The 14,196-nt window shown below is 41.3% G+C and overlaps 1 protein-coding gene across 1 annotated transcript in view; it reads left to right on the top strand.

Moving 5' to 3' along the window:
- Positions 1-14,196, top strand: part of LOC139766182 (piwi-like protein Ago3) — a 471,290-nt gene that overhangs the window by 225,273 nt on the left and 231,821 nt on the right. The window contains exon 9 of the mRNA XM_071694451.1: positions 3,549-3,714. Coding sequence (XP_071550552.1) covers positions 3,549-3,714 — 166 coding nt within the window. The remainder of the gene's footprint in view (positions 1-3,548; positions 3,715-14,196) is intronic.

The raw sequence follows: 14,196 nt of genomic DNA on the forward strand, positions 1-14,196 counted from the left end.
TTCTCTGTATCCAGACCACGAGAAAGCATTTGACACTGTTCTGCATGGGAAGTTGATTAAAATGGTGGATCACCGAGCCTCACTATGATCATTACCTAGCAGGAGATAAGCTACAGTATTATTTATGTAAGAAGGACATAGGATTTTACATCATCCTCAACATATTGCCAGAGTCCCTTCTAAGGAGCATTGTTAAGGAGATATATTGTCTGCTGGCATATATCAGAATAGCTTTCAGGTATATGGCTAATGAAATACTTAGCAAGCTGTTTATATCATCAAAAGGCAAAAACTAGTAAATGCTTCTCTGGTTTGGTCACTGCACCTAAAGAAGCACAATGGGCTCATAGAAAAGGTCCATTGAAATGCAATAAAGATGATACCAGAATTCAAGAGAGCTAAGCTGTAGGGAAAGGCTGGAAGCATTAGATATACCTACTTTGGAAGTGATAACAGGTGGTGATGGAATGAGGAGACGGAGATGGACGGGGGTATTTTGAAGGTTTGTTGAATGTGTTTGATAATAGGGTGGCAGATATAGGGTGTTTTGGTCAGTTTAGTGAGCGAAGTGAGAGGGTTAGGGAGAATGGTTTGGTAAAGAGAGAGGAGGTAGTGAAAGCTTTGTAGGAGATGAAATCCGGCAAGGTGGTAGGTTTGGATGGTATAGCAGTGGAATTTATTGAAAAAGGGGTGATAGTGTTGTTGACTGGTTGGTAAGGATATTCACTTTATATAAGGAACATGGTGAAGTGCCTGAGGATTGGCATAATGCATGCACAGTGCCATTGTACAAAGGTAAATGGGATAAAGGTGATTGTTCAGACTACATAGGCATAAGTTTGTCAAGTATTCCTGGGAAATTATATGGGACGATATTGATTGAGAGGGTAAAGGCATGTACAGAGCATCAGACTGGGGAAGAGCAGTGTGGTTTCAAAAGTGGTAGAAGATGTGTGGATCAGGTGTTTGCTTTGAAGAATGTGTGTGAGAAATGCTAAGAAAAACAGATGAATTTGTATGTAGCATTTATGGATCTGAAGAAGGCATATTACAGGGTTGATAGAGATGCTTTGTGGAAAGTTTTAAGAGTATATGGTATGGGAGGTAAGTTGCTAGAAGCTGTGAAAAGTTTTTATTGAGGATGTAAGGCATGTGTCCGAGTTGGAAGAGAGGAGAGTGATTGGTTCCTAGTGAATGTTGGTCTGCGGCAATGGTATGTGATGTCTACATGGTTGTTTAATTTGTCTATGGATGGGTTGGTTAGGGAGGTAGATGCAAGAGTTTTGGAGAGAGGGGCAAGTATGCAGTCTGTTGTGGATGAGAAGGCCTGGGAAGTGAGTCAGTTGTTGTTAGCCGATGATACAATTCTAGTGGCAGTTTGTGTGAGAAACTGCAGAGGTTGGTAACTGAGTTTGGAAAAGTGTGTGAAAGGAGAAATTTGAGAGCAAATTTTAATAAGAGCAAGATTTTTAAGTTCAGTAGGGTTGAGGGGCAAGTTAATTGGGAGGTAAGTTTGAATGGGGAAAAGCTGAAGTAAGTGAAGTGTTTTAGATATCTGGGAGTGGACTCAGCAGTGGATGGAACCATGGAAGCAGAAGTGAGTCACACGGTGGGGAAGGGGGCAAAGGTTCTGGGAGCAATGAAGAATGTGTGGAATGCAGAATGTGTGGAAGGAGAGAACATTATCTCGGAGAGCAAAAATAGGTATGTTTGAAGGAATAGTAGTTCCAACAATGTTATATGGTTTTGAGGCATGGGCTGTAGATAGGGTTGTATGGAGGAGGGTGGATGTGTTGGAAATGAAGTGTTTGAGGACAATAAGTGGTGTGAGGTGGTTTAATCGATTAAGTAATATAAGGGTTAGAGAGATGTGTAGAAATAGAAAGAGTATGGTTGAGAGAACAGAAGTGGGTGTGTTGAAATGGTTTGGACATATGGAGAGAATGAGTGATGAAAGGTTGACAAGAGGATATATATGTCAGAGGTGGAAGGAACAAGGAGAAGTGGGAGACCAAATTGAAGGTGGAAGGATGGAGTAAAAAAGATTTTGAGCGATCGGGATCTTAACGTATAGGAAAGTGAGAGGTGTGCAAGGAATAGAGTGAATTGGAATGATCTTGTATATTAGGGTCGACGTGCTGTCAATGGACTGAAGCAGAGCATATGAAGCATCTGGGGTAAACCATTGAAAGTTCTGTGGGGTCTGGATGTAGAAAGGGAGCTGTGGTTTCGATGCATTACATTTGACAGCTAGAGACTGAGTGTGAACGAATGTGGCTTTTTTTTTGTCTGTTTTCTTGGCACTACCTCATTGAAGCAGGGGATAGCGATGTTTTTTTCCTGTGGGGTGGGGTAGTGCCAGGAATGGATGAAGGCAAGCAAGTATGAATATATACATGTGTATGTATGTAATGTATGCATATGTGTATGTATATGTATGTTATATGTATGTTGATGTGTACCTGTGCGTATGTAGGCGTTTATGTTTATGTATGTATGCATATGAGTGGATGGGCCATTCTTTGTCTGTTTCCTGGCACTACCTCACTGATGCGGAAGACAGCAATTATGTATGATGAATAAATAAAACCTTGGAAGAGAGGAAGATGAGGTGGTGACATGATCACAACCATTAAGTTTTTGAGGGAGATCAGTGATGTGGACAGTTTTTCAAGAGATGTAGTGATAGAGCCACAAGGAGATCAGTGGTGTGGACAGTTTTTCAAGAGATGTAGTGATAGAGCCACCAGACAACATTATATGAAATTAATTAAGACACATGTAAATAAGGATATTAAGAAATGCTTTTATAAGAGTGATGAATGAATGAAACAGATTGACTAAGGATGTGATTAATGCAAACAGCATGTGTAGATTTATGAGGTTGTAAGATAGTATAGAATGTCCAGGAGGTGGGGCCTCTCGAGTGTAAATCTCCCTCCCCGTAGTGCGCAAATGCTTATTACAAATATATAATTGCATTTCTTGAGAAATTTGAAGAAACTGCTGGCAGTCTGGGTGAAAGATCAGAATAAAAAAAAAGATGCCTTTATGTTGAACTGTGAACCATGTGTAATTCATCTCTACAAAAAAAATTGGTGAGGCCACTTTTTTCTGTTATAGGAGTTAAAAAAGGAAAAAGGACTGGGAGGTGTCAGGAACACATCCTTATTTTTCACTTACTATTAATCCTTCTTAGGGTGGATTCATTGTCCATGCATTTTTCAGGATTGTATCCTCTGTAAAGCAGGAAAAAGGTGTACAAGGGTTTGTGTTTTATCATCAGGACAACTATCATCTCCAACAATTACCTTTGGTTCTCTCCTGCTTTAATCTACTTTAGGATACTGTTATGTTTCATGTGACATTCTCCTATAGTGTGTGTACTACTATGTATACTTTGTAATCATTGATATTCATGACCACTTAGTTGGATTGCTTGCCGAGGATCCTTTATAGGTCAGGAAATGACATTTGGGATATTGATCTTAATTAGATTAAAAAAGAAATTATTTATGACAATGATAGTCGTCCGTTTCCTCATCAAGGGTTAACATGTGTCGAATGCAGAAGGCAAACTTCAAGGCTTTGGCTGTTAAGGATTTGGTTGGCTGCGTTGTGCTCACTCGATACAACAACAAGACATACCGCATCGATGATATTCTGTTTGACCAGAATGCAAATGGAACATTTACCAACTTTAAAGGTGAAGAGGTTAGTGTAAAAGTTTGTTCCTTTATGACTTTATTGACATTTTTTAATTGACTGCATGTCTCTTGAGTGCAAAATGATAAGTTTTAACCCTCTAATGGCAGCAGGCATATTGTAATGTTTTTTCACAAGATGGCAGGTAATATATAGCCCTATAGGTCTCTTTCATTGCCAGGCAGATGGAGATAAAGAATTCTGGTGTCCTTAGTAAAACATTCTGGTGTCCTTGGTATCCTTATGGTCATCACCCTCTCAGGTCATTGACTCATTGACCCCTTAAGTAGTAAATTATTAAAACCCAATTGATGGGAAGGAACACCATCATTGTATCATTGTGAAAATTGTCTCATATGTCAGGGTGCTGTGATGTGACATCACACCGTGACACTAATCATGCAACAGAAGACATGCATCATTATTTTATACATTTAGAATACTGGCTCACTTTAAACAGTGTCCGCATTCTCACCAAAAGTCACCTTCATTATCTTAAGCCCAGACAGACATGAATCCAACCTGCACTTTGCTTTCCAGCAGCCTAGAGATAAAAAGTACATGGAGCCTTCCCATCATTGTAGACATAGCTCACTCTCTTACTTAAGTCTACACATTTTATTACACATGACCTATCTGTTTATATAACTATCTGTCTATCTGTATCTCTGATGCCTGCTCCCTCTGGGAACCCCCTTGACGAAAGAATCTTCACTAATACCTGTTCTTACACGCTTCCCTCGCATACACCATTCCATGCATTCTTCCATCATTTTCTTTACCCTGGTACTCTTCAACTTTATTTCTCAGTGTCACAGGTGGTCCTCCTCTCACACCAACCCCTCTGATACTATCATACACTCTCTTTGTAAACTCATCTTGCATTCTTTCCACTAGCCAAAACCACCTCATAGTATTATGATTCATTCATCCACCCTAAAATTCATTCTTTGCATTCACTAGCTCACCACATCTCTCATATCTCCTCATTTCTTTTTTATTCCATTTAGTCATACCACATGTTTTTCTCAAATAGCTCATTTCCACATCATAACTCATTCCATGTTCATATTTTGGCTGCATAGGTCTGGGTCAGGAGGGCTATGGTTTCCCATAATCCCTTCTTCACTTCCATACTTACACCTAAACCCTTCATTATTCTATCTAGTAGGAAACCCAATGACTCTTCTATACTCCTTGCTGCTCTCTTCCTAACATCTCCTTCCATATCAACAAACTAACCAGATAGCTCATAAATACCTGAATTCTCTCACTTTTTCTAGCCTTTAGTACCCCATATCTATAACACAGTTTAGTATGCTTTCTACTTTCACTCACTTCAGTCACCTACCCTTACACACGTCATAAAACACACTTACAGCCCTTTGCAACTCCTATTCATTCCCAGTAAACACAGTATCATCTGCCACCATACCTCACCCCCACACTCCATCTCTGCACCACCTTTCCTTAATTTTGCTTTCACCTCTCTTATCTATCCATCCACATTTTTTTTTTTTTTTTTTTTATACTTTGTCGCTGTCTCCCGCGTTTGCGAGGTAGCGCAAGGAAACAGACGAAAGAAATGGCCCAACCCCCCCCCATACACATGTATATACATACGTCCACACACGCACATATACATACCTACACAGCTTTCCATGGTTTACCCCAGACGCTTCACATGTCTTGATTCAATCCACTGACAGCACGTCAACCCCGGTATACCACATTGCTCCAATTCACTCTATTCCTTGCCCTCCTTTCACCCTCCTGCAAGTTCAGGCCCCGATCACACAAAATCTTTTTCACTCCATCTTTCCACCTCCAATTTGGTCTCCCTCTTCTCCTCGTTCCCTCCACCTCCGACACATATATCTTCTTGGTCAACCTTTCCTCACTCATTCTCTCCATGTGCCCAAACCATTTCAAAACACCCTCTTCTGCTCTCTCAACCACGCTCTTTTTATTTCCACACATCTCTCTCACCCTTACGTTACTTACTCGATCAAACCACCTCACACCACACATTGTCCTCAGACATCTCATTTCCAGCACATCCATCCTCCTGCGCACAACTCTATCCATAGCCCACGCCTCGCAACCATACAACATTGTTGGAACCACTATTCCTTCAAACATACCCATTTTTGCTTTCCGAGATAATGTTCTCGACTTCCACACATTCTTCAAGGCTCCCAGAATTTTCGCCCCCTCCCCCACCCTATGGTCCAATTCTGCTTCCATGGTTCCATCCGCTGCCAGATCCACTCCCAGATATCTAAAACACTTCACTTCCTCCAGTTTTTCTCCATTCAAACTCACCTCCCAATTTACTTGACCCTCAACCCTACTGTACCTAATAACCTTGCTCTTATTCACATTTACTCTTAACTTTCTTCTTCCACACACTTTACCAAACTCCGTCACCAGCTTCTGCAGTTTCTCACATGAATCAGCCACCAGCGCTGTATCATCAGCGAACAACAACTGACTCACTTCCCAAGCTCTCTCATCCCCAACAGACTTCATACTTGCCCCTCTTTCCAAAACTCCATCCACATATAAGGTAAAAAGCCACATTGACATAACACAGCCCTGCCTCACACCTACATGTCTCCTATAACTTTCTGTCAACTGTATATCCAATCTTACACATGCATTTGCAACTCTATAGAAGACTTTTGTACCATCCAACAGTTGTTCTCCTACCCCATATAACCTTAACACATCCCATGTAGCATTCCGCGTAATGCTTTCTCTAGATCCATAAAAACTGCATACAGCTTCTTACCATTCAACGATACTTATACAGTCATTTTCACTGCAAAAATCTTATGTATATGTCCCTTAACTTTCTTAAAACCACCAAGCTCCTCACTTATTCCGTGTTCAGCCACCTTCACCACTGTCAGTCTGTACTCTAGCATACACTTTTCATTGTATTCTAAACACACTTTTTTTTCATACTTGATTGCTGTTTCCCACGTTAGCAAGGTAACCCCAGGCGCAGACAAAGAAAAACAACATCTGCTCACTTCCCTTCCCTAGCTGCCTCATGTAATGCACTGAAGCCACAGCTCCCTATCCACAACCAGACCCCATTGACCTTTCCATGGTTTACTGCAGACCCTTCAAAGGCCCTGGTTCAGTCCTTTGATAGCATGTTGACACCAGTACACCTCATCATTCCACTTCACTCTATCCTCCCTTTCACCCTCCTGCATGCCCAGGCCCCAGTCGCACAAAATCTTTTTCAATCTGTCCTTCCATCTCCAATATGGTCTCCTTATTTTCCTTGTTCATTCCACTTTTGACACATATATGTATACTCTCTGTCAACTTTTCCTCACTCATTCTCTCCAAATGTCTAAGCCATTTCAGCACATCCTCTTTAGCTCTCTCAGCCACAGTCTTTTTTTTTTTTTACTACACATCTCTCGCAATCCTTCTTTACTTATTCAATCAAACCATCTCACACCACAAATTGCCCTCATTCATTTCATTTCCAGCACATCCACCCTCCTCTGAATGGTTTTATCTTCAGCCCATATGTTACCTCCATATGATAATGTGACAGCTATATCCTCAAACATACCAATTTTTGTCCTCTCAGACTACAATCTCTTTCCATACATTCTTCAGTGTGTCCAGAAGCTTTGCCCAAACATACTCATTTTTGCCCTCCCAGATAGCAATCTCTCTTTTCCATACATTCTTTTGTGCATCCAGAACCTTCACCACTTCATTCACCCTAAGACACTTCTAATTCCATGGTTCCATTCACTGCCATGTCCACTCCCAAATCTCTAAAATATTTTACTTCCTCTAGTGTTTCTCCATTCACATTCACACCCCAGCTATAACCTGTCCCTAAACCATACTAAACATAATAACTTTGCTTTTATTCACATATACTCTCAACATCCTATTTTCACTAAATCTTGCACACCCAGTCTCCAACTTCTGCAGTTTCTCGTTCAAATCTGCCACTGATGCTGTATCATCAGCAAACATCAATTGACACTTCCTAGGGCCCCCTTCATCCCCCTTAGACTGCATACTCACCCCTCTTCCACAGTCTCTCACATTTACCTCCTTCACCACCCCATCCATGAACAAATGAAACGCTCTTTGTAACATCACATACCCCTGCCACGTACCAGTCTTCATTTGGAACCATTCACTCTTCTCTCTTCCAACTCATATACATGGCTTATTCCCTAGATTAAAACTTCTCACTGCTTCCAGCAGCTTTCCTCCTATGTTGTATATTCTTAAGACTTATTTCCTATTGTTGCCACTTGCATCCTTAACACCTTCTTTGAATAAGGAACAGTAATAGCTTTCACTCAATCCTCAGGCACACCCCCTTATTTCCATGATAGATTACATAGATGCATTCATTCTGCCATTTTTTCTCCTATATACTTCAGCATTTGAGCCATAATCCCTTTCACTACAAGGGCTTTTCCTACCTACAGCTTCACTATCACCCTTTTTATGTCCCTTCTTGTTATAGGCCCATGCACTTGTATTATTTTCCTTCCATCCTCCATACCCATTCTTTTCAATAGCTGCTGCCCTACCATCTTCCACATTCATTAGTTCTTCAGAATACTCTTGCCATCTTCCTTTCACTTCCTCCTTTTGATTCAGCAACTCCCCTTCCTTACTTCTTATATTAACATTTCAACTTTTACATCCATATTTTTCCTTTTTCATCTCCTTTCAGTACATTTTTTTACTTTACCTAGATTTTTTACTCTTTCAAAATATTAATTTCTCTTTTGTCACTTCCCTCTATCAGATTCGTAACATTCTTCTTACACATTTTATACTCTTCCCTCTTCTTTTACTTGACTTTCATTGGTACATTCTGTTCAAGCAAAATCTGTCATATACATTTTTCTTCTTTTCCACAGCATTTCTCATTTCATCCATCCATCATGCATTTCCCTCTTTGTTCCTATATCTCATGACCTTGTATTCAACTTCTAATTCTACAATAGGATGGATTGTTTTTATCCTCTTTTTGATATTCATATGGGGTAATGGAGAAAAGTTGTGGATCCATGAGAAAAGATTATGCAAAAATATGGGTTTTCTAGGCCAGTATCTTTACACACACACACACACACACACACACACACACACACACACGGGTCAGAAACTGAAAACTAAGGTAATACAAATGTGCATTTGTAGAAAAAATCTTGAGCTGAAATTTTTTTTATTATTATTTCCATTTTTTCTTCTACTTAATCACCATCTCCCGCATCAGCGAAGTAGCACAGGGAAACAGACAAGGAATGGCCCAACCCTCCCACATACATATGTATATACATAAACGCCCATGTATATATACATTTCATCATATACATATATATACATTTCATCATATACATACATATGCATTATTTTTTTTTCTTATTTTGCTTTGTCGCTGTCTCCCGTGTTAGCAAGGTAGCACAAGGAAACAGACGAAAGAATGGCCAAACCCACCCACATACACATGTATATACATACACATCCACACACGCAGATATACATACCTATACATCTCAACGTATACATATATATACACACACAGACATATACATATATACACATGTACATAATTCATACTGTCTGCCTTTATTCATTCCCATCGCCACCCCGCCACACGTGAAATAACAACCTCCTCCCCCTCATGTGCGCGAGGTAGCACAAGGAAAAAACAACAAAGGCCACTTTCGTTCACACTCAGTCTCTAGCTGTCATGTAATAATACGCCGAAACCACAGCTTCCTTTCCACATCCAGGCCCCATAGAACTTTCCATGGTTTACCCCTGATGCTTCACATGCCCTGGTTCAATCCATTGACAGCACATCGACCCTGGTATACCACATCGTTCCAATTCACTCTATTCCTTGCACGCCTTTCACCCTTCTGCATGTTCAGGCCCCGATCACTCAAAATCTTTTTCACTCTATCTTTCCTCCTCCAGTTTGGTCTCCCACTTCTCCTCGTTCCCTCCACCTCTGACACATGTATCCTCTTTGTCAATCTTTTCTCACTCATTCTCTCCATGTGACCATACCACTTCAAAACATCCTCTTCTGCTCTCTCAACCACACCCTTCTTATTACCACACATCTCTCTTACCCTATTATTACTTACTCGATCAAACAACCTTACAACACATATTGTCCTCAAACATCTGATTTCCAGCACATCCACCCTCCTCCGCACAACTTTATCCATTGCCCACACCTCGCAACCATATATTATTGTTGGAACCACTATTCCTTCAAACATACCCATTTTTCCTTTCAAAGATAATGTTCTCGACTTCCACACATTCTTCAAGGCTCCCAGAACTTTCGCCCCCTCTCCCACCCTATGATTCACTTCCGCTTCCATGGTTCCATCTGCTGCCAAATCCACTCCCAGATATCTAAAAAACTTCACTTCCTTCAGTTTTTCTCCATTCAAACTTACCTCCTAATTGACTTGTCCTACTGTACCTAATAACCTTGCTTTTATTCACATTTACTCTCAGCTTTCTTCTTTCACACACTTTACCAAACTCAGTCACCAGCTTCTGCAGTTTCTCACACGAATCAGCCACCAGCGCTGTATCACCAGTGAACAACAACTGACTCACTTCCCAACCTCTCTCATCCAAAACAAACTGCATACTTGCCCCTCTTTCCAAAACTATTGCATTCACCTCCCTAACAACCCCATCCATAAACAAATTAAACAACCATGGAGACATCACACACCCCTGTTGCAAACGTACATTCACTGAGAACCTATCACTTTCCTCTCTTCCTGCACATACACATGCCTTACATCCTCGATAAAAACTTTTCACTGCTTCTAACAACTTGCCTCCCACACCATATATTCTTAACACCTTCCACAGAGCATCTCTATCAACTGTATGATATGCCTTCTCCAGATCCATAAATGCTACATACAAATCCATTTGCTTTTCTAAGTATTTCTCACATACATTCTTCAAAGCAAACACCTGATCCACAGATCCTCTACCACTTCTGAAACCACACTGAAACCCTTCTGAAACCCCAATCTGATGCTATGTACATGCCTTCACCCTCTCAATCAATTCCCTCCCATATAATTTCCCGGGAATACTCAAGAAACTTATACCTCTGTAATTTGAGCACTCACTCTTATCCTCTTTGCCTTTGTACAATGGCACTATGCAAGCATTCCACCAATCCTCAGGCACCTCACCATGAATCATACATACATTAAATAACCTTACCAACCAGTCAACAATACAGTCACCCCCTTTTTTAATGAATTCCAGTGCAATACTATCCAAACCCGCCGCCGTGCCGGCTTTCTTCTTCCGCAAAGCTTTTACTACCTCTTCTCTGTTTACCAAATCATTTTCCATAACCCTGTCACTTTTCACACCACCTCGACCAAAACACCCTATATCTGCCACTCTTATCATCAAACACATTCAACAAACCTTCAAAATAGTCACTCAATCTCCTCACATCACCACTACTTGTTATCACCTCCCCATAAGCCCCCTTCACTGAAGTTCCCATTTGTTCCTATGTTTTACGCACTTTATTTACCTCCTGCAAAATTTTTTTTTTTTTCTGTCTCCCGCGTTTGCAAGGTAGCGCAAGGAAACAGACGAAAGAAATGGCCCAACCCACCCCCATACACATGTATATACATACGTCCACACACGCAAATATACATACCTACACAGCTTTCCATGGTTTACCCCAGACGCTTCACATGCCCTGATTCAATCCACTGACAGCACGTCAACCCTGGTATACCACATCGATCCAATTCACTGTATTCCTTGCCCTCCTTTCACCCTCCTGCATGTTCAGGCCCCGATCATACAAAATCTTTATCACTCCATCTTTCCACCTCCAATTTGGTCTCCCACTTCTCCTCGTTCCCTCCACCTCCGACACATATATCCTCTTGGTCAATCTTTCCTCACTCATTCTCTCCATGTGCCCAAACCATTTCAAAACCCCCTCTTCTGCTCTCTCAACCACGCTCTTTTTATTTCCACACATCTCTCTTACCCTTACATTACTTACTCGATCAAACCACCTCACACCACACATTGTCCTCAAACATCTCATTTCCAGCACATCCATCCTCCTGCGCACAACTCTATCCATAGCCCATGCCTCGCAACCATACAGCATTGTTAGAACCACTATTCCTTCAAACATACCCATTTTTGCTTTCCGAGATAATGTTCTCGACTTCCACACATTCTTCAAGGCTCCCAGAATTTTCGCCCCCTCCCCCACCCTATGATTCACTTCCGCTTCCATGGTTCCATCCGCTGCCAGATCTACTCCCAGATATCTAAAACACTTTACTTCCTCCAGTTTTTCTCCATTCAAACTCACCTCCCAATTGACTTGACCCTCAACCCTACTGTACCTAATAACCTTGCTCTTATTCACATTTACTCTTAACTTTCTTCTTTCACACACTTTACCAAACTCAGTCACCAGCTTCTGCAGTTTCTCACATGAATCAGCCACCAGCGCTGTATCATAAGCGAACAACAACTGACTCACTTCCCAAGTTCTCTCATCCACAACAGACTTCATACTTGCCCCTCTTTCCAAAACTCTTGCATTCACCTCGCTAACAACCCCATCCATAAACAAATTAAACAACCATGGAGACATCACACACCCCTGCCACAAACCTACATTCACTGAGAACCAATCACTTTCCTCTCTTCCTACACGTACACATGCCTTACATCCTCGATAAAAACTTTTCACTGCTTCTAACAACTTGCCTCCCACACCATATATTCTTAATACCTTCCACAGAGCATCTCTATCAACTCTATCATATGCCTTCTCCAGATCCATAAATGCTACATACAAATCCATTTGCTTTTCTAAGTATTTCTTACATACATTCTTCAAAGCAAACACCTGATCCACACATCCTCTACCACTTCTGAAACCACACTGCTCTTCCCCAATCTGATGCTCTGTACATGCCTTCACCCTCTCAATCAATACCCTCCCATATAATTTACCAGGAATACTCAACAAACTTATACCTCTGTAATTTGAGCACTCACTCTTATCCCCTTTGCCTTTGTATAATGGCACTATGCACGCATTCCGCCAATCCTCAGGCACCTCACCATGAGTCATACATACATTAAATAACCTTACCAACCAGCCAATAATACAGTCACCCCCTTTTTTAGTAAATTCCAGTGCAATACCATCCAAACCTGCTGCCTTGCCGGCTTTCATCTTCTGCAAAGCTTTTACTACCTCTTCTCTGTTTACCAAATCATTTTCCCTAACCCTCTCACTTTGCACACCACCTCGGCCAAAACACCCTATATCTGCCACTCTATCATCAAACACATTCAACAAACCTTCAGAATACTCACTCCATCTCCTTCTCACATCACCACTACTTGTTATCACCTCCCCATTTGCGCCCTTTCACTGAAGTTCCCATTTGCTCCCTTGTCTTACGCACTTTATTTATCTCCTTCCAGAACATCTTTTCATTCTCCCTAAAATTTAATGATACTCTCTCACCCCAACTCTCATTTGCCCTCTTTTTCACCTCTTGCACCTTTCTCTTGACCTCCTGTCTCTTTCTTTTATACATCTCCCACTCAGTTGCATTTTTTCCCGGCAAAAATCGTCCGAATGCCTCTCTCTTCTCTTTCACTAATAATCTTACTTCTTCATCCCACCACTCACTAACCTTTCTAATCAACCCACCTCCCACTCTTCTCATGCCACAAGCATCTTTTGCGCAATCCATCACTGATTCCCTAAATACATCCCATTCCTCCCCCACTCCCCTTACTTCCATTGTTCTCACCTTTTTCCATTCTGTACTCAGTCTCTCCTGGTACTTCCTCACACAAGTCTCCTTCCCAAGCTCACTTACTCTCACCACCCTCTTCACCCCAACATTCACTCTTCTTTTCTGAAAACCCATACAAATCTTCACCTTAGCCTCCACAAGATAATGATCAGACATCCCTCCAGTTGCACCTCTCAGCACATTAACATCCAAAAGTCTCTCTTTCGCGTGCCTGTCAATTAACACGTAATCCAATAATGCTCCCTGGCCATCTCTTCTACTTACATACGTATACTTATGTATATCTCGCTTTTTAAACCAGTTATTCCCAATCACCAGTCCTTTTTCAGCACATAAATCTGCGAGCTCTTCACCATTTCCAACACCGAACACCCCATGTATACCAAGTATTCCCTCATCTGCCACATTACTCACCTTTGCATTCAAATCACCCATCACTTTTTATTCTCCCTAAAATTTAATGATACTCTCTCACCCCAGCTCTCACGCATTCCTCACGGGTCGTAGAAGGCAACTAAAGGGGACAGGAGCTGGGGGCTGGAAACCCTCCCATTTTTGTATTTTAACTTTCTAAAAGGGGAAACAGGAGAAGGAGTCACGC

Source organism: Panulirus ornatus, chromosome 57 (genome assembly GCF_036320965.1).
Source record: "Panulirus ornatus isolate Po-2019 chromosome 57, ASM3632096v1, whole genome shotgun sequence".
Classification (NCBI taxonomy): domain Eukaryota; kingdom Metazoa; phylum Arthropoda; class Malacostraca; order Decapoda; family Palinuridae; genus Panulirus; species Panulirus ornatus.